Raw genomic sequence first — 25695 nt, 5'->3', positions numbered from 1 at the left:
TTATCAGGACTGGCTCTCCCAAGGCCGTCAGTAGTTCTAATGGAATGTTGTCTACTGCTGGGGCCTTGTTTTGACTTAGGTCTTTCAGTGCTCTGTCGTGCCTAAATCTCTGTCTTACCATTATATAATCTATCTGAAACCTATCAGTATCTTCAGGCTTCTTCCATGTATACAACCTTCTTTTATGATTCTTGAACCAAGTGTTAGCTATGATTAAGTTATGGTCTGTGCAAAATTCTACCAGGTGGCTGCCTCTTTCATTTCTTCCCCACAATCCGTATTCACCCACTAAGTTTCCTTCTCTTCCTTTCCCTACTATCGAATTCCAGTCACCCATGACTATTAAATTTTCATCTCCCTTCACTATCTGAATAATTTCTTTCATCTCATCATACATTTCTTCAATTTCTTCGTCATCTGCAGAGCTAGTTGGCATATAAACTTGTAGTACTGTAGTAGGCGTGGGCTTCATGTCTATCTTGGCCACAATAAGTCATTCACTATGCTGTTTGTAGTAGCTTACCCGCATTCCTATTTTCCTATTCATTATTAAACCTACTCGTGCATTACCCCTATTTGATTTTGTATTTACAATCCTGTATTCACCTGACCAAAAGTCTTGTTCCTGCTGCCACCGAACTACGCTAATTCCCACTACATCTAACTTTAACCTACCCATTTCCCTTTTTAAATTTTCTAACCTACCTGTCCAATTAAGGGATCTGACATTCCACGCTCCGATCCCTAGAACACCAGTTTTCTTTCTCTTGATAACGACGTCCTCTTGAATAGTCCGCGCCCGGAGATCTGAATGGGGGACTATTTTACCTCCGGAATATTTTACCCAAGAGGACGCCATCATCATTTAACCATACAGTAAAGCTGCATGCCCTCGGGAAAAATTACGGCTGTAGTTTCCCCTTGCTTTCAGCCGTTCGCAGTACCAGCTCAGCTAGGCTGTTTTGGTTAGTGTTACATGGCCAGATCAGTCAATCATCCAGACTGTTGCCCCTGCAACTACTGAAAAGGCTGCTGCCCCTCTTCAGGAACTACACGTTTGTCTGGCCTCTCAACAGATACCCCTCCTTTGTGGTTGCACCTACGGTACGGCTATCTGTATCGCTGAGGCATGCAAGCCTCCCCACGAACGGCAAGGTGTATGGTTTATGGAAAGGGGGGGGGGGGGGGCGCAGCACTGTATGAGTCAAGTAATATTGGATGAGACGGTGCTGTTATCTGGAACCTTCTGGAATATATGTGAAATAGAATGAAAAGTTTGGAATAAAAAGATAAGAGTATTTGCCCACAGACCACATTGATAGATATTTATATCTATGATGCTCCTAATGAGAGGTTAACAGCATCCAAGTCGGTATAATACTTAAGTGGAGAAGATTCCATTCACAGACAGTGTTTTATCTTTTCACATTGCTATGGAAACATACATAAGTGATTATTGGTAACAAGATATGAAATGTTTCGACTGTAGAAGGAGATGATGAAAAACATTTTGGTAGTTTATTTATGAACTTAATGGTGAAAAAGGAAAGAATGGAATGAGCTAAGGACTACACCCTGTGACGTACATCACATAATTGAATCAAATTGGAAATATAGCATTTTGGGAGAAGATGATCCATTCTTCCACATGGAAACATTTAGACTACCATGTGTGAATGTCATGAAGATTATTGTTCCAATTTTCATGATATATCATTGCTCTTGGCATGCCATTAGCATTTTCCTCTTTCTCCACTAGAAAAATATTCCATATGTCTTCTTTTACATCTTCACTTCTTTTCTTTTTATTTCTTAAATCATTAAATCACCTTTTCTCCAAAATTATTACTATATTTTACAGACTATAAGACACAATTTTCTCTTCAAAAAATTGCCTCAAAAATTCAGGAATACCTTATACTCAAAATTAATATAAAAATATCCATGGTTTGATTTAAAATGGCCATATATTCGATGCCGCGGGAAACCTATAGCTATCTGGCAATAATGGATTCAACTGGCCGCAGCAGTCACCATTGCAATGTGCACGAGTTGTCTGGATTCACAAGCTTGCTAACACTGTCTCCCTCCTGCCCTGCCATCACAACCCCAGAACACTGTTAAGCCTATGATGCCTCACTGCAGTCTACAGTGCCAGTGAACTTCAATTGAAAGTGATCAGTGTTATCAGCAACAGTTTGTATTTTTTTTGTTAGTAGCTAGTTTCATAATGGAAAGAAAATAAAATGTAGCAGCTGAGCAGCATTTCGACCCTCCACCAACAGAAAAAATAAATAAATTAATTAATTAATTTGCAATAGATGAGCTAGTACAGAAGAACTGAAAAAATGAGGAAGGCTAAATGTGCAAATAGAGGATTGAATACAAAATGGTCAAAATTAGAAGATGACATCCTGAAATAGAGTCCATGACACCATCAAAATGGCATTGGAATTAATACAAAAATGATTCAGATACACACTCATAAGCTAACACTAAAGTGGAACTTAACAGACTCTAAGGGTGGAGTTGGTTGGTGTTACAGTTTATGAAATCTCATGGATTTAGCATGTGAACCAAAACAAAAATATTCAGAAAATGTCACAAGAGTAAGAAAATACTATCTTTCCATCACTTTATTATTCACCATTGAAAGTAAAACAGTGTGGAACTAAGCCAAATAGTGAATATGGACAAAACTCCTCTGACATTTGATGTGCTGAGTAACAGAACTGTTTCCATGAAAGGTGCTAAAACTGTAACTACAAAAACAAGTGGACATGAAAAAAATGCACTACACTGTTGTCCTTTCATGTTGTGCTGACTGTACTAAACTTAATCCAATGATCATTTTCAAGTGCATAACAGTGCCAAAACCTTCTGGAATACCACCAAGTGGTGGTGTTCATGTACGTGACAAGCTTTGGATAGATGAGGATGGTACAAAATTACGAACTAACAGAGTGCGGGTGAGAAGGAAAGGTGCTTTATTGAAGAAGAGTTCTCTTCTTGTGCTAGATCAGTTTAGTTGTCATTGAAAAATTCTGCAAAAGAGAAATTGAAACGGGGGAAATACAGAACTTGCTGTTATTCTGGGAGGACTTGCTTCACTATTGCAACCCCTTGCTGTGTCGATAAATGAACTATTTGAAGTGTATATGAGAGAGGAATGGAGCAAATGGATGATGGATTTTTACAATAACCTACAATGAAACAGGTGTGTCAGTGGATAAAAAAGTCATTGTCTAGAGTGAGAGAAGACATCATTATTAAATCTTTCAAGAAGTGCAAGCTCTCGGTGGCAGTGAAGACCATCATAGAGATGAAGAAGATAATGATGACAAATGAAGAGGAGAGGAAAAAAGAAGAGGAAAAGTTCAGATGACGATTTTCAGGGATTTTAAAGGTCACTTTGGTTTTATAAACTAAGATTTTTTTAGTCTGGCTTTGCAATCCAATAATATCAATGGTAAAAATGTTATTTTTAAAAAATGTTTAAAAATTATGGTGCATCTTATAGTCTGTAAAATATGATATCTCTCAATGCACATTATCTCCCCCATTTCTATTCTTTTCCCTTGTTCCTGTTCTACTTCTTATCACTTACGCTTTATCGCCACAAACTTTTCCCTAAGTCGTCATAATTTCTACTACTGTAGATCACCACTTTAGGTAGTGCAGTAACATGTAAAAATGGCTATATGTTTACCACACCACATGAGAAACAAAATAAATAAATTAGTTAAGTAACTGTTCAACTCTATCCATTGCATTCTTTGCATACTTACATTTCCATCTGTGGATGGGGTTAGTATTTCTTAACATTGTGTAGCATTGATGATTTACAAATTTTTGGGTTTTCAGCTGAGTTGTTACGTTTACACAATATTTCAATAACTTTGCTAGTTGTCTTTAACAGTGTGTTCATGATTTGCTATTTCTTTTCTTACAAGTTGCACAGAATATATACAGCAGTAGTTAAATGGAAAAAAAAATCATTTGTATTACTAAAAAAAGTCAAAGTAAATACACATTAAAAATTTCTGCTATGGTGTTGATGTGCCACATGATACACTGCTAAATACAAGTATTATTAAATTATGCTGTGAAACTGTGATGCGATATTACTACATACATGCTCCACATCTGTTGCATGCATAATAAAATAAAAAAAGCAAATAGGACAATGGTAATATGTTTGTGGCAGACATCATTCAAATTGATGATTTACAAGTTTTTGAGTTCTCAGCCCAGTAGTTATGTTATGTTTACACATATTTCAATAACTTTGCTAGCTGTCTTGATCAGGTGCCAAGAGGAGGTTTTGCTGCTCATCGTTCACACTCTGAACTTTACACTCTCCTCATCACCTTAGTGACTGCTTCCCAGTGGTGCTAGATGATACAAGTCGTCTTATGCTCAAAGCCAACAGAAATGTTGTGTCAAAACATTAACAGATATGGTGTGACTTACGCAAACAGAGTTGGATCCCATTCTTTACGTAGGCTATAGCATCTGTCCCTGCTAATTAAATTAGCTGTTGTTGTTGTTGGGGTCTTCAGTCCTGAGACTGGTTTGATGCAGCTCTCCATGCTACTCTATCCTGTGCAAGTTTCTTCATCTTCCAGTACCTACTGCAACCTACACCCTTCTGAATCTGCTTAGTGTATTCATCTCTTGGTCTCCCTCTACAATTTTTACCCTCCACACTGCCCTCCAATACTAAATTGGTGATCCCTTGATACCTCAGAACATGTCCTACCAACCGATCCCTTCTTCTGGTCAAGTTGTGCCACAAACTTCTCTTCTCCCCAATCCTATTCAATACTTCCTCATTAGTTATGTGATCTACCCACCTAATCTTCAGCATTCTTCTGTAGCACCACATTTTGAAAGCTTCTATTCTCTTCTTGTCCAAACTATTTATCGTCCATGTTTCACTTCCATACATGGCTACACTCCATACAAATACTTTCAGAAACGACTTCCTGACACTTGAATCTATACTCGATGTTAACAAATTTCTCTTCTTCAGAAACGCTTTCCTTGCCATTGCCAGTCTACATTTTATATCCTCTCTACTTCGACCATCATCAGTTATTTTGCTCCCCAAATAGCAAAACTCCTTTACTATTTTAAGTGTCTCATTTCTTAATCTAATTCCCTAAGCATCACCCGACTTAATTCGACTACATTCCATTATCCTCGTTTTGCTTTTGTTGATGTTCATCTTATATCCTCCTTTCAACCCGACTTAATTCGACTACATTCCATTATCCTCGTTTTGCTTTTGTTGATGTTCATCTTATATCCTCCTTTCAAGACACTAACCATTCCGTTCAACTGCTCTTCCAAGTCCTTTGCTGTCTTTGACAGAATTACAATGTCATCGGTGAACCTCAAAGTTTTTATTTCTTCTCCATGGATTTTAATACCTACTCCGAATTTTTCCTTTGTTTCCTTTACTGCTTGCTCAATATACAGTTTGAATAACATCGGAGAGAGGCTACAACCCTGTCTTACTCCCTTCCCAACCACTGCTTCCCTTTCATGCCCCTCGACTCTTATAACTGCCATCTGGTTTCAGTACAAATTGTAAATAGCCTTTCACTCCCTGTATTTTACCCTTGCCACCTTCAGAATTTGAAAGAGAGTATTCCAGTCAACATTGTCAAAAGCTTTCTCTAAGTCTACAAATGCTAGAAATGTAGGTTTGCCTTTCCTTAATCTTTCTTCTAAGATAAGTCGTACGGTTAGTATTGCCTCACGTGTTCCAATATTTCTACGGAATCCTAACTGATCGTCCCCTAGGTCAACTTCTACCAGTTTTTCCAATCGTCTGTAAAGAATTAGTGTTAGTATTTTGCAGCCGTGACTTATTAAACTGACAGTTCGGTAATTTTCACATCTGTCATCACCTGCTTTCTTTGGGATTGGAATTATTATATTCTTCTTGAAGTCTGAGGGTATTTCACCTGTCTCATACATCTTGCTCACCAGATGGTAGAGTTTTGTCAGGACTGGCTCTCCCACGGCCGTCAGTAGTTCTAATGGAATGTTGTCTACTCCAGGGGCCTTGTTTCGACTCAGGTCTTTCAGTGCTCTGTCAAACTCTTCACGCAGTATCATATCTCCCATTTCATCTACATCTACACCCTCTTCCATTTCCATAATATTGTCCTCAAGTACATCGCCCTTGTATAGACCCTCTATATACTCCTTCCACCTTTCTCGTTTCCCTTCTTTGCTTAGAACTGGGTTTCCATCTGAGCTCTTGATGTTCATACAAGTGGTTCTCTTATCTCTAAAGGTCTCTTTAATTTTCCTGTAGGCAGTATCTATCTTACCCCTAGTGAGATAAACCTCTATATCCTTACATTTGTCCTCTAGGCATCCCTGCTTAGCCATTTTGCACTTCCTGTCGATCTCATTTTTCAGACGTTTGTATTCCTTTTTGCCTGCTTCACTTGCTGCATTTTTGTATTTTCTCCTTTCATCAATAAAATTCAATATTTTTTCTGTTACCCAAGGATTTCTACTAGCCCTCGTATTTTTACCTACTTGATCCTTTGCTGCCTTCACTACTTCATCCCTCAAAGCTACCCATTCTTCTTCTACTGCATTTCTTTCCCCTATTCCTGTCAATTGTTCCCTTATGCTCTCCCTGAAACTCTGTACAACCTCTGGTTCTTTCAGTTTATCCAGGTCCCATCTCCTTAAGTTCCCACCTTTTTGCAGTTTCTTCAGTTTTCATCTACAGGTCATAACCAATAGATTGTGGTCAGAGTCCACATCTGCCCCTGGAAATGTCTTACAATTTAAAACCTGGTTCCTAAAGCTCTGTCTTACCATTATATAATCTATCTGATACCTTTTAGTATCTCCAGGCTTCTTCCAAGTATACAACCTTCTTTCATGATTCTTAAACCAAGTGTTAGCTATGATTAAGTTATGCTCTGTGCAAAATTCTACCAGACAGCTTCCTCTTTCATTTCTCTCCCCCAGTCCATATTCACCCACTACATTTCCTTCTCTCCCTTTTCCTACTCTCGAATTCCAGTCGCCCATGACTATTAAATTTTCGTCACCCTTCACTATCTGAATAATTTCTTTTATCTCATCATACATTTCTTCAATTTCTTCGTCATCTGCAGAGCTAGTTGGCATATAAACTTGTACTACTGTAGTAGGTGTGGGCTTCGTATTTATCTTGGCCACAATAATGTGTTCACTATGCTGTTTGTAGTAGCTTACCTGCATTCCTATTTTCCTATTCATTATTAAACCTACTCCTGCATTACCCCTATTTGATTTTGTGTTTATAACCCTGTAGTCACCTGACCAGAAGTCTTGTTCCTCCTGCCACCAAACTTCACTGATTCCCACTATATCTAACTTTAACCTATCCATTTCCCTTTTTACATTTTCTAACCTACCTGCCCGATTAAGTGATCTGGCATTCCACGCTCCGATCCGTAGAACGCCAGTTTTCTTTCTCCTGATAATGACATCCTCTTAAGTAGTCCCCGCCCGGAGATCTGAATGGGGGACTATTTTACCTCCGGAATATTTTACCCAAGAGGACGTCGTCGTCATTTAATCATACAATAAAGCTGCATGCCCTCGGGAAAAATTACGGCCGTAGTTTCCCCTTGCTTTCAGCCGTTCGCAGTACCAGCACAGCAAGGCCGTTTTGGTTATTTTTACAAGGCCAGATCAGTCAATCATCCAGACTGTTGCCCTTGCAACTACTGAAAAGGCTGCTGCCCCTCTTCAGGAACCACACGTTTGTTTGGCCTCTCAACAGATACCCCTCCATTGTGGTTGCACCTACGGTACGACTATCTGTATCGCTGAGGCACGCAAGCCTCCCCACCAACGGCAGGGTCCATGGTCAATGGGGGGGAATTAAATTAGCTACCTCTTTAATTTCTATCCTTTCCTTTTTTAAATCACGCCAGAAATTTGTCACCTGACACACAACACTGATATCTTTTTACTTCATTTCATGCTAACAGGTGAGGCAGTGTTCAGCGACAGCTGATTTAGTTGGGTGCTTAACTCAGGTGCAATATTTATGTTCTTTACATGTTTGTCTCACAGTTCTTTCAGTTTAAAAACACCTGACATCTCACTTTCACAATGTATGTGTTAGACATGCTTTTTTTGTTTGGAAAGGGGGGGGGGGGGGGGTAGTTCTAGCGTATTTTTCACACAACACCGTAGAGTTTTTAATTCTGTTGGAAGGATTGATATACATCAGAATAAACTTAAAAGTGTGTCATCTGTTGGTATGAAATGAAATATGAAGGTACCAGAATTGTAACACAGGCAAAAAATTTCTATGGCAGAGCCACAAGTGAGCCAACTGAAATTAGATAGGCAGATAATTTAAACAGCTTTTGCTTAATTAAAGCATCAGATGTGACATTCATTTTGCTTGAATCACGTCAGGAAACAGTTCAATGCATTCACTATCTTTGTTCTTGTATACTGTATTTTGGTAAAGGATGTGGCCTTATAGCACTCTCCTTCTTTTAGCTTTTTATGTTTTAGCATAGCCAGAGCAGTGCACAGTGTGTACCATTCCAAGTTTGGCTGGAGACTGAACAGCGAGTAACAAAATATGTTCAACACCTGACAAAGACAGCTAGGGAAGTTGTTGAAATATCATTTGCTGATAAAATGATAACTTGGCTGCAAAACTACAACTTAGAAAACTCCAATTTTGACAAGAAAGCCTGATGGCTCATGTTATTCAAATTAATCTTTTTTCGTGTTATGATACTGAGGAAATATGATGAGACTATTCAGATCTATGCACTACGTACTAATACACAATTGTCTGCAATTCTCTTGTGGTCTACATTAGTGACTCTCTTACAACTTATCATCTTTCTGCTCACATTTCGTATTCTGCTGTTCTCTAAACTATGTCAAACTAATGCCACATACACAATTTTCCATGTCTTTTTCTACATAAATTTTAAGATATTTTTCTTTCAAGTTTCATCACTATTTCATAATTATTGTTCCTGTCAGCTAATTTTAGGAAAGAAGTCACACATTTTGGTAAGAGATAACTGTACAATTTTTATAGAATCACTGTTCCAAATTTTTTGCTTTTGTGCTACTCTGAGAAATGACTCCTTTCATAATCTAGAAAGGGTTTATTTCTCAATTCTCAGTGGTTCTCTGTATAGTTGACATATTCTGCGGGAATAGACAGTACCCAACTTGATATGTGATGATGAGATTACATCTCAAAAATTAAACAAAAGATGTCAATACCTTACAGCAGATATACTTCATTATTAAGATCATGGTAAGTAAAGCCAAAGACTTTCAAATAACTATCTGCAAAATGAATACAGCAGAAGCTCCTAAAAAGATAAAAATCAAGCGAGTAGTAGTAGTAATACTAATAAATAATACAACTTGGACAGGATCTTTGGGATTTCTAACTGTATCGTCTATATCACACACGCCATGCAGCTGTGTGGAGAAACCTAGATAAAAACTAAAAGCCAGTGCTAATGAAATCCAATTTATTTGATACCTGTTTCCTTATATTAAGACAAATGACAGGTATACTGGCTGCGTGTCACAATAAAAAAATAAGAAAATGAGACAAATAATAATTAAAAAACACAATTTTATTAACAGTGCACACTGGTGTTGCTCTCGGGGATAATTTTATAAAATGGAACAATGATGACAGGTTTCTCTAGCAAAAAGGTAATTTTTTAGATTATATTTCTGCAGTAAGATCTAATTGCAAATCATCACCTGCAAGGCTATTCTCCAGCTCAGCTTCCAACATTATTGGCAAATTAAAAGAGTAAATAGTACAATATATAGATTACTTCAAATTACACAAATATATATATATCAATCATTTTTCTGAAGCATATTTTTATTCTTAATATTGTAAGTTCTAAAGACAAATCAAATGGCTGTTAAAAATCAAAGACTTCAATGTTATCAATAGAAAAATCGTAACAGGTTCTGTCCACTACCAACAACTCCAGTATAATATTTTTATATCTAAAAGAAATTACTCAAAAAAAGTTTTGCAACAGCCTCACAATTTACACAGTTCTTCTTTCTACAGGGGACAGTCACATACAGCCATTTGTGTAATGGGAGTAAAAGTAAAACTCTACTGTAAATAAAGTTTGGTAGAGTGGGTTGTGTTTCCAACTTTGATGGAAATTTGGCTTGTAAATACATTAGAAACCTGCAAGCACCTGGCCCTTTCACGTGGCCTGCACACACAAGCATTGTGTTTATCAGAGCATGAATGCGCTTTGCAAACATTGGTGGAAGTTGCCGAAGATGTCTGATGCTGGCTTGCCTATCAACGGAAATGAGTGAGCCCATGCTAATGCCTACGAGGATGTAACGTGCTTGTGCACACAGCCAAATTCATACACCACGTACTCACTTGTATAAAGGCTGTGAATATGCAATGTGCTTCCCTTACAATGAATAACAAATAAAAATATTTTTTTAAAAATATTATTTGATTACACAAATATAAAAAATTGTCATTTTTGAATAAAAAGCAGTATGAATAATATATAAATATGAAATCCAATGACATTTACTGCGTCAGTTCTTTGTCATTTATTAAACAAAGTATGTTTTGTTGCTCTTAAATTAACTTTCACAACTATTTTTTCAAACACCTCATTAGGAAGTTATTTAATTTTTGAAAATGTGCCACTGTGACACATTAATAAAACATATTCCATATTTTCAAAGAGAAGATTGATGTAGTATATCGCCTGAAATCATCCGTTTCAATATAACATTACAAGACTTTCAAATAACAATCTTCTTTGGCAAAAATTGAGGAATCATCAAATCCACTGTAGTGCAAATAACTTTATGATGATTTCACTTTAACTTTAACTTCTAGATTACATTAAAAAAATTCTTTTTATAATTTCATTGATATTTCTTTGGGTATTATATGTCTACATTCAAATTGTGTGTAAGATGTTGCTGCAATAATTGCATTATTGTAGAAAGGCGAGAAAGGTCTTCCAATCATCTCAACACTTTCACGATAATTAAGTTGTCAGTGCGCTGCAATATAATGAACTTTTTTTTTTTTTTTTTGTACTCAGTGTCTTTCCAAAACTTTTCAATTTCAAAACTCTATGTAATTGGATTGATGCACGTCTATACGAAAAACTAATCCATCGGAACTAATGGAGAGCTTACTCAGAACTAGCCCTAAACATTTTCAGGTAACTCTGGACACCCAGCAGCCAAGAAATGTTTCACTAGACTTTAGATTTAAAGTGTGTTGATGTTAGTCATTAGAAACCACCGAGTTCTTACTTTGTTCACTCAAGCGCCGAGTCAGATAAATTGGGTCATTTCAGAAATGTAATTGCTAAAGCTGTCCACCAGAGGAGTATTTATATGTTGCATTCATTGCACTGTAAGACATGTACAACTGTGCTCAACCCATAGGTTGGTCTGAACACTGGGTTTGCTTTAATAGGCACCATGGTGTGCCTCCTATTTCCTCCCACCTCTGAACCCACTAGTGCAGTCAGTTAAGAGCAGGGCATACATTTCAACACGCACTTCTAAATGTGGTGCAACTTGACTTGGTACTTTATTAACTGTTACAGATGAGAGAACGAATAAGTTGCAGAAAGAAAGACTAAAGGACCAACAGGGAATCTAACCATTTCATCTTCCTACTATGGAACTTAACCTACTGGGCCACTGAGGCACATTTGTGAACAAACCATTAACAAGTTATTTATCAAACAGAAACTGCTGCATTGGAAAAAGGAAACAAGCACTAGTTATAGAATTCTCTACACGTAATAAACAAAGAAAATAAGGTGAAATCCGATGTTATTCTTTGCTGAAGTTAGGAATAATTTATTTGCGAAGACATTTGCTTGAATGATCTACTTATTCAAATAAATTCAAATAATTATCTAGACAGAATTTATCTGAATAATGCCCGCCTCTGCTTACCACTAAGCATTGCATTTCCTTCCTGTTTCACACCAGTACAGTTAACAGTATCAATTTAACGAGGCCTATTATTTAAAATGCTTGATTTACTCACGAGAGCTGTTTACAGTATATGGTTGCTGAACTGAATTTTTGTTAATTATTAGCTGCAGACTGAACGTAAGAATTATTTCATCAGCTATTCATTCATTTCATAGCTAAACCAGTGATCTTCAATAACATTCAGTACTGGATTATCTTTTTAATTTTCATTATACACATACTCAGTTACTGTGGTAATATCTGATGAATCTCAGATATACAGCATACACTTTTCTATAGAAAACACAGAAAATTGACAGCTACAAAGAAATTCTAATTCTCATTGCATCCCAACTCTTGCCGAGCCCATTAGTGCTGCTACATTATGACACAGCTGTAGACTCCATGTTTCCTTGGCTGCATGGCAGTGCCCCTCAGTGAGCATGCATTCACGTGATAGAGCGTGTGGAAACTGCCGGATGCAGGCTTCTGCAATGAATGCACAGCGAGTAGTAGGAAATGCTTGTCACACAGTTTCACCTTGACGACACAGTGCTCTAGGGCACATTTCAGTCTGTCAACATGCCTTGCATGGTCAATTCAAGCTTACACTGTACATGCATTATTAGTAGTTGCCTCCTGAACTGACATACGACATATAACTTACAGAGTAAGTGTGCATGTGCCAATTATGAACAACCAATAGCTATGAAGCATGAAGCCTTCTCAGTCAAATGAGGCCTCTATGGTATCTGTAGACACATCAGTGTTGATGCCCAGCATCAACACACACACACACACACACACACACACACACACACACACACACACAAAGAAAAAGGAGAGAAAAAGAAAGAAAGAAAGAAAGAGAGAGAGAGAGGGAGAGAGAGAGAGAAGAAAATATTGAAAATGTAGGTAATTGATTCGATTTAACTGTTGGTTAAGTATACAATCGATTGCTGAATCTGTAGGAATTGGCAAAGAAAGCATAGGGCGAATTTCACATAACCAATTTAAATGAGAAAACATTCCACTTATACTTTGAGACACAAGACACTGATGATCTGTGTTGTAGTACCTACCTGCAGTCAACAACACTAACTGATGACCAGTATCTACATACTAGGTACCACTAGAAGAATGTAACAGAACTGTGACAAACTGGGAAGGTTTTATTTTAAGTACCAGTTCTTTTTCTGCTCTATTTATTTATTTATTTACTCGTAGTGATATATGTTACACCAAGAGCTTGTTTTGGCATTTTGCCATTATCAAGTGTACCTGTGAATATGGTATACTGGTGATGACATACTACTCCAAGACATACAAATGATCCCTCAGCCACTAAACAACTTGCACCCTAACATAAAATTCACAATGAAAATAGAGCAAAACAAACTGATAACCATTATAGATCTAAAAATAGGCAATAACTGCCACCACTGATTCAAATTACAGTATACAGAAAAACTACTATGACTGATACTATCATAAGCAAAAACTTTTGGCCCCCGATTTCGCATACATATGCGTATTTCAAATCAATGTGTAACAAAATTTTAAATTTACCTGTCGATAATAAGGCGATACAAAATGAAATACAAATGTTACAATACAAAGTGAGACAAAATGACTTCAATCCAAAAATAGTGCTTAAATTATATGAACAGCACACAAAACCAAAACCATATGGCATACCTAAAGAAACAACATTAAAAAGAGAAGGAAAAAATCACAAATAAACTTACCTATGTTACAACATCATACATAGGCCAAATATTGGGAAAGATGAACAATTTGTTTGAGAAAACAAAAATAAAATTAGTGTTTCATATAAATAACAACTTAAAGGCCAAAATACGGTCAACAAAAAATAATACCTCCACATTTTCAAATCCAGAAGCCAACAAACTTTCTTGTGATGATTGCAATAAATTTTATGTAAGACAAACAGGCAGGAATTTTGGAATCAGATTTAAGAGACACATACAAAACTGTGAAAGCAACCAAGCCACATTTTACTTGCAATTAAAACGCCAAGAACATAAAGCAGAAAATATTGAAAATACCCTAAAAATTGTACACAAAGTGCCTAAATGACATACAATGAACATTTTGGAGGAAAAATATCAAGAAGACATCCTCAAAGGACAAACAGATTTTAAACATAAAATATAGCTCGAAAATTTCATTTACATTATAGAAGAAAAAGGGTAAATTACCGTGATAAACACAACACGATGGAACACTCATCATTTATGTAAAAACCCCAAAATAATATCTCTAAAAAATTAAACAATCACCAACTTCCTGCGAGAAAGAAATCCCATTGTAAAAATGACATCGCTGGAGTTGAAGCTGTCAAAAACTGTCAAAAATAACTTTACAAGATCACTAAAATAAAAATTAAACATTTTTATAACGTGATCATATCCTAACAAAAAGACAACTGACATCTACGCTCCAAGATGCCACATGGACCACATCATACCAACTAAGAAACATTGCCGTAGATGATGTGACTTAACAAATGAAAGTGCTGGCAGGTCAAAAGACACACAAACAAACACAAACATACACACAAAATTCAAGCTTTCGCAACAAACTGTTGCCTCATCAGGAAAGAGGGAAAGAGAGGGAAAGACGAAAGGATGTGGGTTTTAAGGGAGAGGGTAAGGAGTCATTCCAATCCCGGGAGCGGAAAGACTTACCTTAAGGGGAAAAAAGGACAGGTATACACTCGCGCGCACACACACACACACACACACACACACACACACACACACACACACACATATCCATCCGCACATACACAGACACAAGCAGACATTTGTAAAGGCAAAGAGTTTGGGCAGAGATGTCAGTCGAGGCGGAAGTACAGAGGCAAATATGTTGTTGAAAGACAGGTGAGGTATGAGCGGCGGCAAATTGAAATTAGCAGAGATTGAGGCCTGGCGGATAACGAGAAGAGAGGATATACTGTAGGGCAAGTTCCCATCTCCGGAGTTCGGATAGGTTGGTGTTAGTGGGATGTATCCAGATAACCCGGGCGGTGTAACAGTGTGCCAAGATGTGCTGGCCGTGCACCAAGGCATGTTTAGCCACAGGGTGATCCTCATTACCAACAAACACTGTCTGCCTGTGTCCATTCATGCGAATGGACAGTTTGTTGCTGGTCATTCCCACATAGAATGCATCACAGTGTAGGCAGGTCAGTTGGTAAATCACGTGGGTGCTTTCACACGTGGCTCTGCCTTTGATCGTGTACACCTTCCGGGTTACAGGACTGGAGTAGGTGGTGGTGGGAGGGTGCATGGGACAGGTTTTACACCGGGGGCGGTTACAAGGGTAGGAGCCAGAGGGTAGGGAAGGTGGTTTGGGGATTTCATAGGGATGAACTAAGAGGTTATGAAGGTTAGGTGGACGGCGGAAAGACACTCTTGGTGGAGTGGGGAGGATTTCATGAAGGATGGATCTCATTTCAGGACAGGATTTGAGGAGGTCGTATCCCTGCTGGAGAGCCACATTCAGAGTCTGATCCAGTCCCGGAAAGTATCCTGTCACAAGTGGGGCACTTTTGTGTTTCCTCTGTGGGAGGTTCTGGGTTTGACAGGATGAGGAAGTGGTTCTGGTTATTTGCTTCTGTACCAGGTCGGGAGGGTAGTTGCGAGATGCGAAAGCTGTTGTCAGGTTGTTGGTGTAATGGTTCAGGGATTCCGGACTGGAGCAGATTCGTTTGCCACGAAGATCTAGGCTGTAGGGAAGGGACCGTTTGATGTGGAATGGGTGGCAGCTGTCATAATGGAGGTACTGTTGCTTGTTGGTGGGTTTGATGTGGACGGACGTGTGAAGCTGGCCATTGGAAAGGTGGAGGTCAAAATCAAGGAAAGTGGCATGGGATTTGGAGTAGGACCAGGTGAATCTGATGGAACCAAAGGAGTTGAGGTTGGAGAGGAAATTCTGGAGTTCTTCTTCACTGTGAGTCCAGATCATGAAGATGTCATCAATAAATCTGTACCAAACTTTGGGTTGGCAGGCTTGGGTAACTAAGAAGGCTTCCTCTAAGCGACCCATGAATAGGTTGGCGTACGAGGGGGCCATCCTGGTACCCATGGCTGTTCCCTTTAATTGTTGGTATGTCTGGCCTTCAAAAGTGAAGAAGTTGTGGGTCAGGATGAAGCTGGCTAAGGTAATGAGGAAAGAAGTTTTAGGTAGGGTGGCAGGTGATCGGCGTGAAAGGAGGTGCTCCATCGCAGCGAGGCCCTGGACGTGCGGGATATTTGTGTATAAAGAAGTGGCATCAATGGTTACAAGGATGGTTTCCGGGGGTAACGGATTGGGTAAGGATTCCAGGCGTTCGAGAAAGTGGTTGGTGTCTTTGATGAAGGATGGGAGACTGCATGTAATGGGTTGAAGGTGTTGATCTACGTAGGCAGAGATACGTTCTGTGGGGGCTTGGTAACCAGCTACAATGGGGCGGCCAGGATGATTGGGTTTGTGAATTTTAGGAAGAAGGTAGAAGGTAGGGGTGCGGGGTGTCGGTGGGGTCAGGAGGTTGATGGAGTCAGGTGAAAGGTTTTGTAGGGGGCCTAAGGTTCTGAGGATTCCTTGAAGCTCCGCCTGGACATCAGGAACGGGATTACCTTGGCAAACTTTGTATGTGGTGTTGTCTGAAAGCTGACGCAGCCCCTCAGCCACATACTCCCGACGATCAAGAACCGCGGTCGTGGAACCCTTGTCCGCCGGAAGGATGACGATGGACCGGTCAGCCTTCAGATCACGGATAGCCTGGGCTTCAGCAGTGGTGATGTTGGGAGTAGGATTAAGGTTTTTTAAGAAAGATTGAGAGGCATCCTAATCCTACTCCAAATGATCCAACTCCCCAAGACACTATCCAAATTGAACCCTGCCTGGAACAGTTCCGTCCTCCGTCACAGCGGGACCCACCTCCTCTTCCTCAAAATCACCCTCTCCAAACCTTCCAGGAATTTCTGACTTCCAGCCTTGCCTCTCAAGTGCCAGCACTTACAGCACACCAAACGTTCATGCTGGGCAAAAATAAAGGACGAGACAGAAACAGAGAACACAGACACTGGCACTGTGGCAGTCTTGGCTACTTGGGCTGGCCTCGGTCTGCTCAGTGCTAGGTCCACATGTTTACCACTGCCACTGCAGCTTCCTTGTGCAAGCTATCTGTCATCCTAGTGGCATCTTGTGACACTACTGCCACATCGACTCACACTTCAATTTGGTCATCTGCGGACCAAGAAACTTCTACCAATGGGCAGTTTTCACAGAGTAAAGGCTTCTGGCAAGCTTCCTTGTCCACAGCTAAACAGATAATTGCATCACACACCTTAGAGTCTGCATACGAGTCATTATGGGCATCAGTAATGAACTGCCACTTATGGTGAAGGCTGTGAAGTTTGGCTGCCCAGGCCCTGTATAACTGGTTTGGCCCTTTGTGACATTGGTAGAATTCAACAATTCAACTTGTGCTGCTATGACATGTGTTCATTTGTGACGGTAGTTGGAAAATAAACTGCACACATGATCAGATGTAAGAGCTGCTGTTTCTTGTAAAGGGTCAAGCTGACAGTACCTGATACAACTTAGGTGGAGTCCACAAGAGGAATAAGGCTTTGCACAAATTGGAGTCTGTCACACTGAAAGCCCAAAAATGCTGTCAGAGTCTTTCTCATAAGCTTCCTGATCCCCAGCTGAATTATCACATGGAGGAAAAAGGGTGAATAGACCAGAGGACTGGTACCCTACCTGTTAATGGAAGCCAACACAGTTGCCACTGCCAAAGCAAGCTGTTCAATCAGGGCCGGTAGAGAGGCGTCCATAAATGGCTGAACTTGATGAAACCACACTTAAAGACTGCAAACCATTCCAAACTCGTTGTCAACATGTAGTAACCAAGTAGTATACAAAACCGATCCAAGTAACACAAATATGTCTTTATTCATAAACTTCTGAACAGCAATGGAAATAAGCCTCTTGTGGCTCCACACGTACAAAGACAAATGAATCATACAGAAGGTGCAACATAGGCAATTCACAGAACAACTGATGTGAGCAGTACAAACTAAAAGAACATAATGAGAGTGAGTCAGCACTGTTTTGTGCACATATAGGTGTAAGCTGTCTGTAGAAAGTGCATGCTCTCGGCAGAGTCTCTGCCGAGAGCATGCCTCCCCTACAGGTGGCTTCTAGTGGCTGGACTGCACTGATACAGCTGGCGATTGATTTAAGTACACAGGTGTAGTGACACTACACTTGGTGCACATGCAATCACACCAGAGTGCTGAGTGAATGAGAAGAGGAAAAGCATGTGTGTGTATTTGACATCTGGCATTAAAAGTAAATGTCCAATGAAACAAAAGGATTTGTTTTAACTGTTATTTTCTAAAAAAGTTTTACAGTTTGAATTTTCAAAGTAGCGGTGAGTGCCATAGCACGATGGTTCAGTTCTTGCTCAGCCACACTGATACCTTCCTTACACACACACACACACACACACACACACACACAGAGAGAGAGAGAGAGAGAGAGAGAGAGAGAGAGAGAGAGGACAAATTTGCGGTTGGGTGCAAAGACATGTGCTTGCACAGGCAGCACATGTGCAGATGGACAACTGTGTGAGCATGCATACACATGCTAATACTCCACTTATGAAGTAACTGCCTCATGTAACTCAAAAAATATTTATTTCACAGTGATGTAATCCAGGAGGTTACAACCCTGCTTTCTTTGCTAGATTAAATCAAAACATACGTAAGAGTAATCAACAAAATGTAACAAAACCAAATACTTTTCAACAGGAAAATTCCGTGCATATAGTTCTGAGTAAATCAACATATACGGCTAACACAAAAAAATTGTCTGCACGTTTTTATAAGATTAGATTGGATTAGTACTTGTTCCATAGATGGCGAATACAACACTTTGTGATGATGTGGAACGTGTCAGGTTAATGAAAAGTGTCTATACCAGATATTACATTACACAAAATATTACATGACACTTAATATTTTTAATTTTTTTGTGGGGTTGGGGAAATTACCCACTTACTATATGCAAAGATTCATCTAATGAATAGAAGGAGTTGCCATTCAGAAATTCTTTTAATTTCCTTTTAAATGCTATGTGGCTATCTGTCAGACTTTTGATGCTATTAGGTATGGGACCAAAGACTTTGGTGGCAGCATAATTTTACCCCCTCTGAGCCAAAGTTAGATTTAACCTTGAGTAGTGAAGATCATCCTTTCTTCTAGTGTTGTAGCCATGAACACTGCTATTACTTTTGAATTCATTCGGATTGTTAATAACAAATTTCATAAGTGAATATATATATTGTGAGGCTACAGTGAAGATCTCTAGCTCTTTAAATAAGTGTCTGCAGGATGATTTTGGATGTGCTCCAGCAATTATTCTGATTACATGCTTTTGTGCAATGAACACTCTTTTACTCAATGATGAGTTACCCCAGAATATGATACCATACGAAAGCAGAGAATAAAAATAGGTGTGGTAAGTTAATTTACTGAGATGAATATTGCCAAAATTTGCAATGACCCTAATAGCATAAGTAGCTGAACTCAAACGTTTCAGCAAATCTTCAGTGTGTTTTTTCCAGTTCAACCCCCTCATCAATGCATACACCTGAAAATTTTGAATATCCTACCTTAGCTACCGATTTGTGATCGAAGTCTATATTTATTAATAGTGTCATTCCATTTACTGTGTGGAACTGTATGTACTGTGTTTTGCCAAAGTTTAATGAGAGCTCATTTGCAGGGAACCACTTATTGAGTTTCTGAAAAACATCGTTTACAATTTGACCAGTTAATTCATGTCTGTTGGGTGTGATAGCTATACTTTTATCCTCAGCAAAAAGTACCAGCTTTGCATCTTCCTGAATACAGAATGGCAAGTCATTAATACGTATTAAGAACAACAGAGGACCCAAGACCGAACCTTATGGCACCCGATTCTTGATTGTTCCCCAGTTTGAGAAATCACCAGTTTTTTGCATATTATGTGAACAGCTTATTTCAACTTTCTGCACTCTTCCAGTTAGGTATGATTTAAACCATTTGGGCGCTGTCCCACTCATACCACAGCACTTGAGCTTATCTAGAAGTATTCCATGATTTACACAATCAAAAGCCTTTGAGAGATCACAAAAAATCCCAATGGGTGACTTCCAGTTACTCAGAGCATTTAATATTTCATTAGTGAAAGTATATATTGCATTTTCCGTTGAAAAACCTTTCTGGAAACCAAACTGACATTCTGTTAAAACTTTATTTTTACAAAGGTGTGAAGCTACTCTACAATACATTACTTTTTCAAGAATTTTGGATAAGGCAGTCAGAAGAGAGATTGGGCAGTAGTTGTTGACATCAGACGTATCCCCTTTTTTATGCAGTGGTTTAACAATGGCATACTTCAGTCCATCTGGGCTTGGGTACCTTCAGTCATGCACAGCCTACACTAGTGGTAACACAACACACATTGGCAAATGTAGCAGCACGATATGTAACACACTTTCAGCTTTGTATTTTACTTGCAGACCTTTTTGATTTTTTTTGTCATTGTGTGTAAGTAGCACATATTGTTTTATATATACATTGTAACATTTACTTTCAACCAAAATGCGTCTGCCTCAAATACATAAACAGGGGAAAATCTGAATAGTTACATGGCAGCCAGGTGGAAGTGTTTGATGGTCTGGAATTCCAACTGAAATAATTACGGTTTGTGACCCAGTGATACCATTTTTTTTTCCAATTACTATTTGCTGATATGCTGCAAGCGTAACATGAATATAACTGAGCTATGATGAACATAACACACTGCCCCACAGATGGTTATATGCCGAACAGTCATTTATTGCCAAAGTAATCTCGGCATATGCAGGTCAAGAGAGATGTCATCCTGGCACTCATCCAGTACAATGGTTTCAGCATGTGTGAACTGGCAGCAATGTGCAGTGTTCAATCTCAGTGTACCCAGAAGTTGTATAAAGTGGTGGCATGAGACAGGAGTAATTGGCCAGCTTGGAGGATCAGGCTAAGAAAAGTGTTGACATCTTGGCAAGACAATGTGTTAATTGACAACTGTACAGAATGTCCATTTTTAGATGCTGTGCAACTGATGAATGAGACCAACTGACTGGGTGTATGGAAGCCATTTGCAACTATTTATGGGATGGTGGTGTTTGATCCCCAAAGGGTTGCTAATAAAGAGGACCTCTCTGCTGATCACAGAATTCACAGGCTTGCCTTCACTGAATTGAATGTAGACTGTGACTGGCAGCATGTCATATGAATGAGGGTCTGGTGATGGTCTACAGGCCACAGGGAGCACATTACAATCCACAATATGTGGCACAACATTCGGAGTTGGTTGCATCACAGTCTTAAGCTGCAGGTGGATGCCATCAAACAAGGTATGGATACTTCATCAAATTTATGATCACTTCACCATGGATCAGTATGTACACATCATGAAACATACCACGGTGCCAAGTGTGACGATACACTATCCCAAGGGAGTGATTCAGTTCCAGCAGCACCTCTCACTGGTTCACATAAGTAGAATGGTTCAGCAATGGTTTATGCAACAGGTTGACATTGATCTGATCAACAGGCCTGTTCATGCACCAGACTTGAATGCCACTGAAAATATGTGGCACAAAATGAAGTGTCAGATGAACTTACACCAGCTGACACCATCACCACACACAGCTGACCAACTGTGGGACCTAGTGCTGGATAAATGGGAGAATCACACAGATGACAAGAGGTATTTCCAGATGCTGACTGCCTCCATGTCTCTTCAGATGAAGCGGGTAATTAGTGTCAGTGGTGTGTGGACCTCTTACTAGCCTCATCCCTGATGTGAAACTTTCCTTGTTTCACCCTTTACTCCACTTTGTATTAACATATTTGATTCAACTGTATGTTAACTGGAAATGTATGTGAAATCTTTGTACTACCGATTTTATTCATTGAATTCATGCTACCTAACACTTAATAATGTACATTTGGGGGAAAAAAAACTCAATTTGAATAGAAACAGAAACGGTCTCCTAACGTGAGACAGTCATAGGAATCACTTAATACTGAATAATAAACAGGCAAACCCTAAAATAATAATCTTTTCTTCTTTACTGTCTCTCCAACATTTTCTGCATTTATTGTGCAAAAGTAGTGCAGCCATTTCATAGATAAGCTCTTTTCAAGTTCACATTCTTCAAAATCAGAAGGATCGCATTCCATGCACTGTGCCCTTCCTCTATGTTAGTCTTCAGAGAAATGACAACTAGAGAATATGCATTAAGATACTTCTTCTTCTTCTTCTTCCACGAATTGCACATCTGAAGCACTGTCCCCAATTAAATTTGTATCAGACTTCGAATGACTGAAAGGTTTGTTTCCTGTGTTTTTGTATTTTTCCTTTTCAAGAATAAAAATTTTCACTTCTGGCTCCTTTGATTCTGCTGCAGCTTGCTTCTCTTTGAATTGCTTCAAATGTTCCCTGCATGGAGATGATGTTAACTACTTCACAGATTCATAACATGCTGGTGGCTCTTGACCTAACTGATTTTGGGAGCTGGCTGAAGACCATCTGGACTCTCGTTCACTCCGCTGTTTGCATCTTGTAAGTCAAACTCCTGGTAAACTTTGAAATATTTTTTCTAAATATAAGGTGTACCCAACTGAAAAGGAGATATGTGCTGTAGAAGTGGTGTACATAATCCCAGTGGGTGAATGTGGTTACTGAGAGACAGTGTGGTGGCATATGCAGTTGCACAAGGAGAGTTAAAGGTTCTGTAGCAACTTCCTCACTTTTGGAGAGTTGTTTCCCAATTCGTTGCATGATTGATTCCTCATTTACGGCACAAAAAGCAGTAATCCAATTTCTTTGCGCAGAAGGGTAGCATGCGTCACAAATTTAATGCAAAATGAAAGAGATGTACGGAGAGCAGTGTCGCACACGATGCACAATTTTCCAGGGTTTCAGCATTGCAAGGTGGAATGTGTGACCAAGAGGACCCTCGAGCTCCTTCAAAAATTTTGATGAGAGGTCCTGAAATATGTTCCTCACAGCCCCAAATCTACCCATGTGATCTGCACATCTTTGGCCCCTAAAAACAACCTCTGAAATGCCAGAGGTTCACATCTGTCAGCAACCGAGGAGTTTCTACACTGAAGCCACCTACTCCCTTCCTACATGATGGGATCGGTGTATGAATGTCAGTGATCATTATGTATAGTTGTACTGTTCCACATGAATAGTAATTAAAATACTGTTATTAAAATTTATTTACATATATCTGTAATCGCCTTTTGATTTGGGCACACATTTTTGGCTATTACATGGGACAGTCCCATTTTACAGGGGCCATTTGCAGAATTTTCCATTGTTACTGCTCTCAATAACTTCATACTCAAACAAGAGGCTATTATGTAACCTGGGTTATTTGCCCATCAGGTTTCTATTTCTCAGAGATAATGCATTTTAAACAGCACCATGGATTTCACACAAGAAGTTGCATTTTATTCATGGAATGGTGTAAAAGCAGATGATGTGCGAAGAGTTTTCTCTTGCTTTGTCTGTTACACAACTGTGATACAATGACCATGAAGTATTAGCACAACAGGATCACCATCAAATGGCTTCACAAAGTTCACAAAATTGAGAAACCACATAGTAAAAATATGAGTCTGAATCCGGGTATTAGGGTAGCAAGCTGAAGTTATCCTAAATTGCGATGGTGTGTCCTACAGCATATTAGGATACCTATGGTATTTCATATTAGAAATAAGTCATCTTGATAAAAGTCTAGTCTCATAGTTATGCTGTTTAGTTTGGAGGAGAATTCATTATAGCAAATGAAATAGTACTTTCCAAAGAATATAATTATATGAATATTGTTGCAACAGCTCCTTAAAGTCTCTTAAAATTAAATTCACATTACAATAAGGCAAAGCACAGTGCATTCCATCATCTGGTGTCTGCAGTTTCATACCCACAGACCACCAAAATTAAGTTCTATTTTTGTAAAAATTAGTGAGAAATAAACAAAAATTTCCATTAGACAACCATATTCTACACTTGTCCTGTCAATAGGAAGGTTGTACAATTTCATACCTGCTTCTCTCTCTTGGATCATTAAACAAGTCCAACTGGATTTAATAAATATTGTCTGACCGTATTTGAAGGTCATTCAGACCCATTATGCTGAATGGCATATTTATAATTTTACTCCAAGACATAATTTATGCACTCATTGTTATCTTCTTTCCTGTTCTGTCTGCTACTTCTGTGGATAGTTTTATGCATACAGATAAAACTTTATCTCCAACAACTTAATTTGAACCTGATTTTTTTCAAAAATGAGAGTGATAGCGAATTTTAGTGTTCAAAAACCAAAGGGAAAAATGCTTTCTATTGAACTAAGCGATTACATTTGAGTGAATAATTTGAGAAAAAAAAGAGTATGTCATTACCTATTTCATTTTTACCAAAGAATTTAATAATTATTCAATTAATTACTCTTTCCTACATTTGACGTAAACCTTAGCGAGAGAGAACATTTTCCTGTAAATCTGAATGATTTAATATCACTTACTCCTCAAAATAATAATCTCCTCTCACTCCTATAAAATGAATGTCCTCAAATTAACTAAGATGAATTTTGTAAGTTTTGTGATACATATTTGTTAGTTTGTACTAAAATGATACTGTTAAAGATTACAAATAATATGCACAAGTGTTGTACACATCGAGGCAAGAGAAGCTAAAGGCCATTGGCACCTACCATGAAGTGGACATAAAAAATATTGGAGGGGGACATAAAAAATATTGGCTGGATGATGGAACCGACTTGCAATTCAGTGAGTAATGTTCAATTGGTATTAATTTTCAATGTTGTGTATAGTATGTCTTACTGGTGTGATAGTATGTTGTTGCTGTAAACCAACATTGAACTTAACAAGGTGAAGGTGTTGCCACTATTTGTAATGTAGCTGTACTTGCCAACAATGCTCAATGTAGGACTTTGCCAATTTTGTTTAGACAACAGTACTTTCCTGCTGTAGCACAGAAAGAAAACAATCAAAACTTCGTTTTGACTCACTGAAAATTTACCTTAAAATTACTAGAACAGAGCTGCTAGCTTATAAAAAATCATACACAATGAGTATCACAAGTGTAATGTCATGCAAGACAAAGAGAAAAATTCTTTCCTATTTACAATATTCAAATAAATATTGAGCATTACATAAAAAAAAATAAAAAAAAGTGGTGGATCACCAGTACTAAATGAAATTCTGCCAAAGATAATCACTTTACGAGTTTAAAGAAAAATGAAATTCGGTCAAAGACCATCACTTTATGAGTTTGAAGAAATATCGGAAATGTTCTCTTTTACATATAACTGCCCTGATTATTATATCTTTTTCTATTCCACACATCAAAGCACCATTCTTCTGATACAGAACTGGTTTTTCTTGTACATTTAATTATCGTAAAGAGACATGAAAATGCAAAGTGGGAAGATTGTGTTACATACTTAATTTCATATTGTACTAAGAATTTTCAGTCAATATAAATAAATGTGAGATTAGTGAACAAAGCTAAAAGGTA

General features: G+C 38.5%; 1 protein-coding gene across 7 annotated transcripts in view; it reads right to left on the bottom strand.

Moving 5' to 3' along the window:
- Positions 1-25695, bottom strand: part of LOC124787685 (inositol polyphosphate-5-phosphatase A) — a 330769-nt gene that overhangs the window by 59318 nt on the left and 245756 nt on the right. Inside the window, exon 14 of one of the 7 annotated variants that reach the window (XM_047254513.1) lies at positions 9560-9597. The exons of the other annotated variants lie outside the window; for them this stretch is intronic. Coding sequence (XP_047110469.1) covers positions 9568-9597 — 30 coding nt within the window. The 3' untranslated portion in view covers positions 9560-9567. The remainder of the gene's footprint in view (positions 1-9559; positions 9598-25695) is intronic. 7 annotated transcript variants of the gene reach the window in all.

This window comes from Schistocerca piceifrons, chromosome 3 (genome assembly GCF_021461385.2).
Source record: "Schistocerca piceifrons isolate TAMUIC-IGC-003096 chromosome 3, iqSchPice1.1, whole genome shotgun sequence".
Taxonomy (NCBI): Eukaryota; Metazoa; Arthropoda; class Insecta; order Orthoptera; family Acrididae; genus Schistocerca; species Schistocerca piceifrons.
The sequence above is the reverse complement of the archived record's forward strand: the minus strand, read 5'-3'. Positions and strand labels throughout refer to the sequence as shown.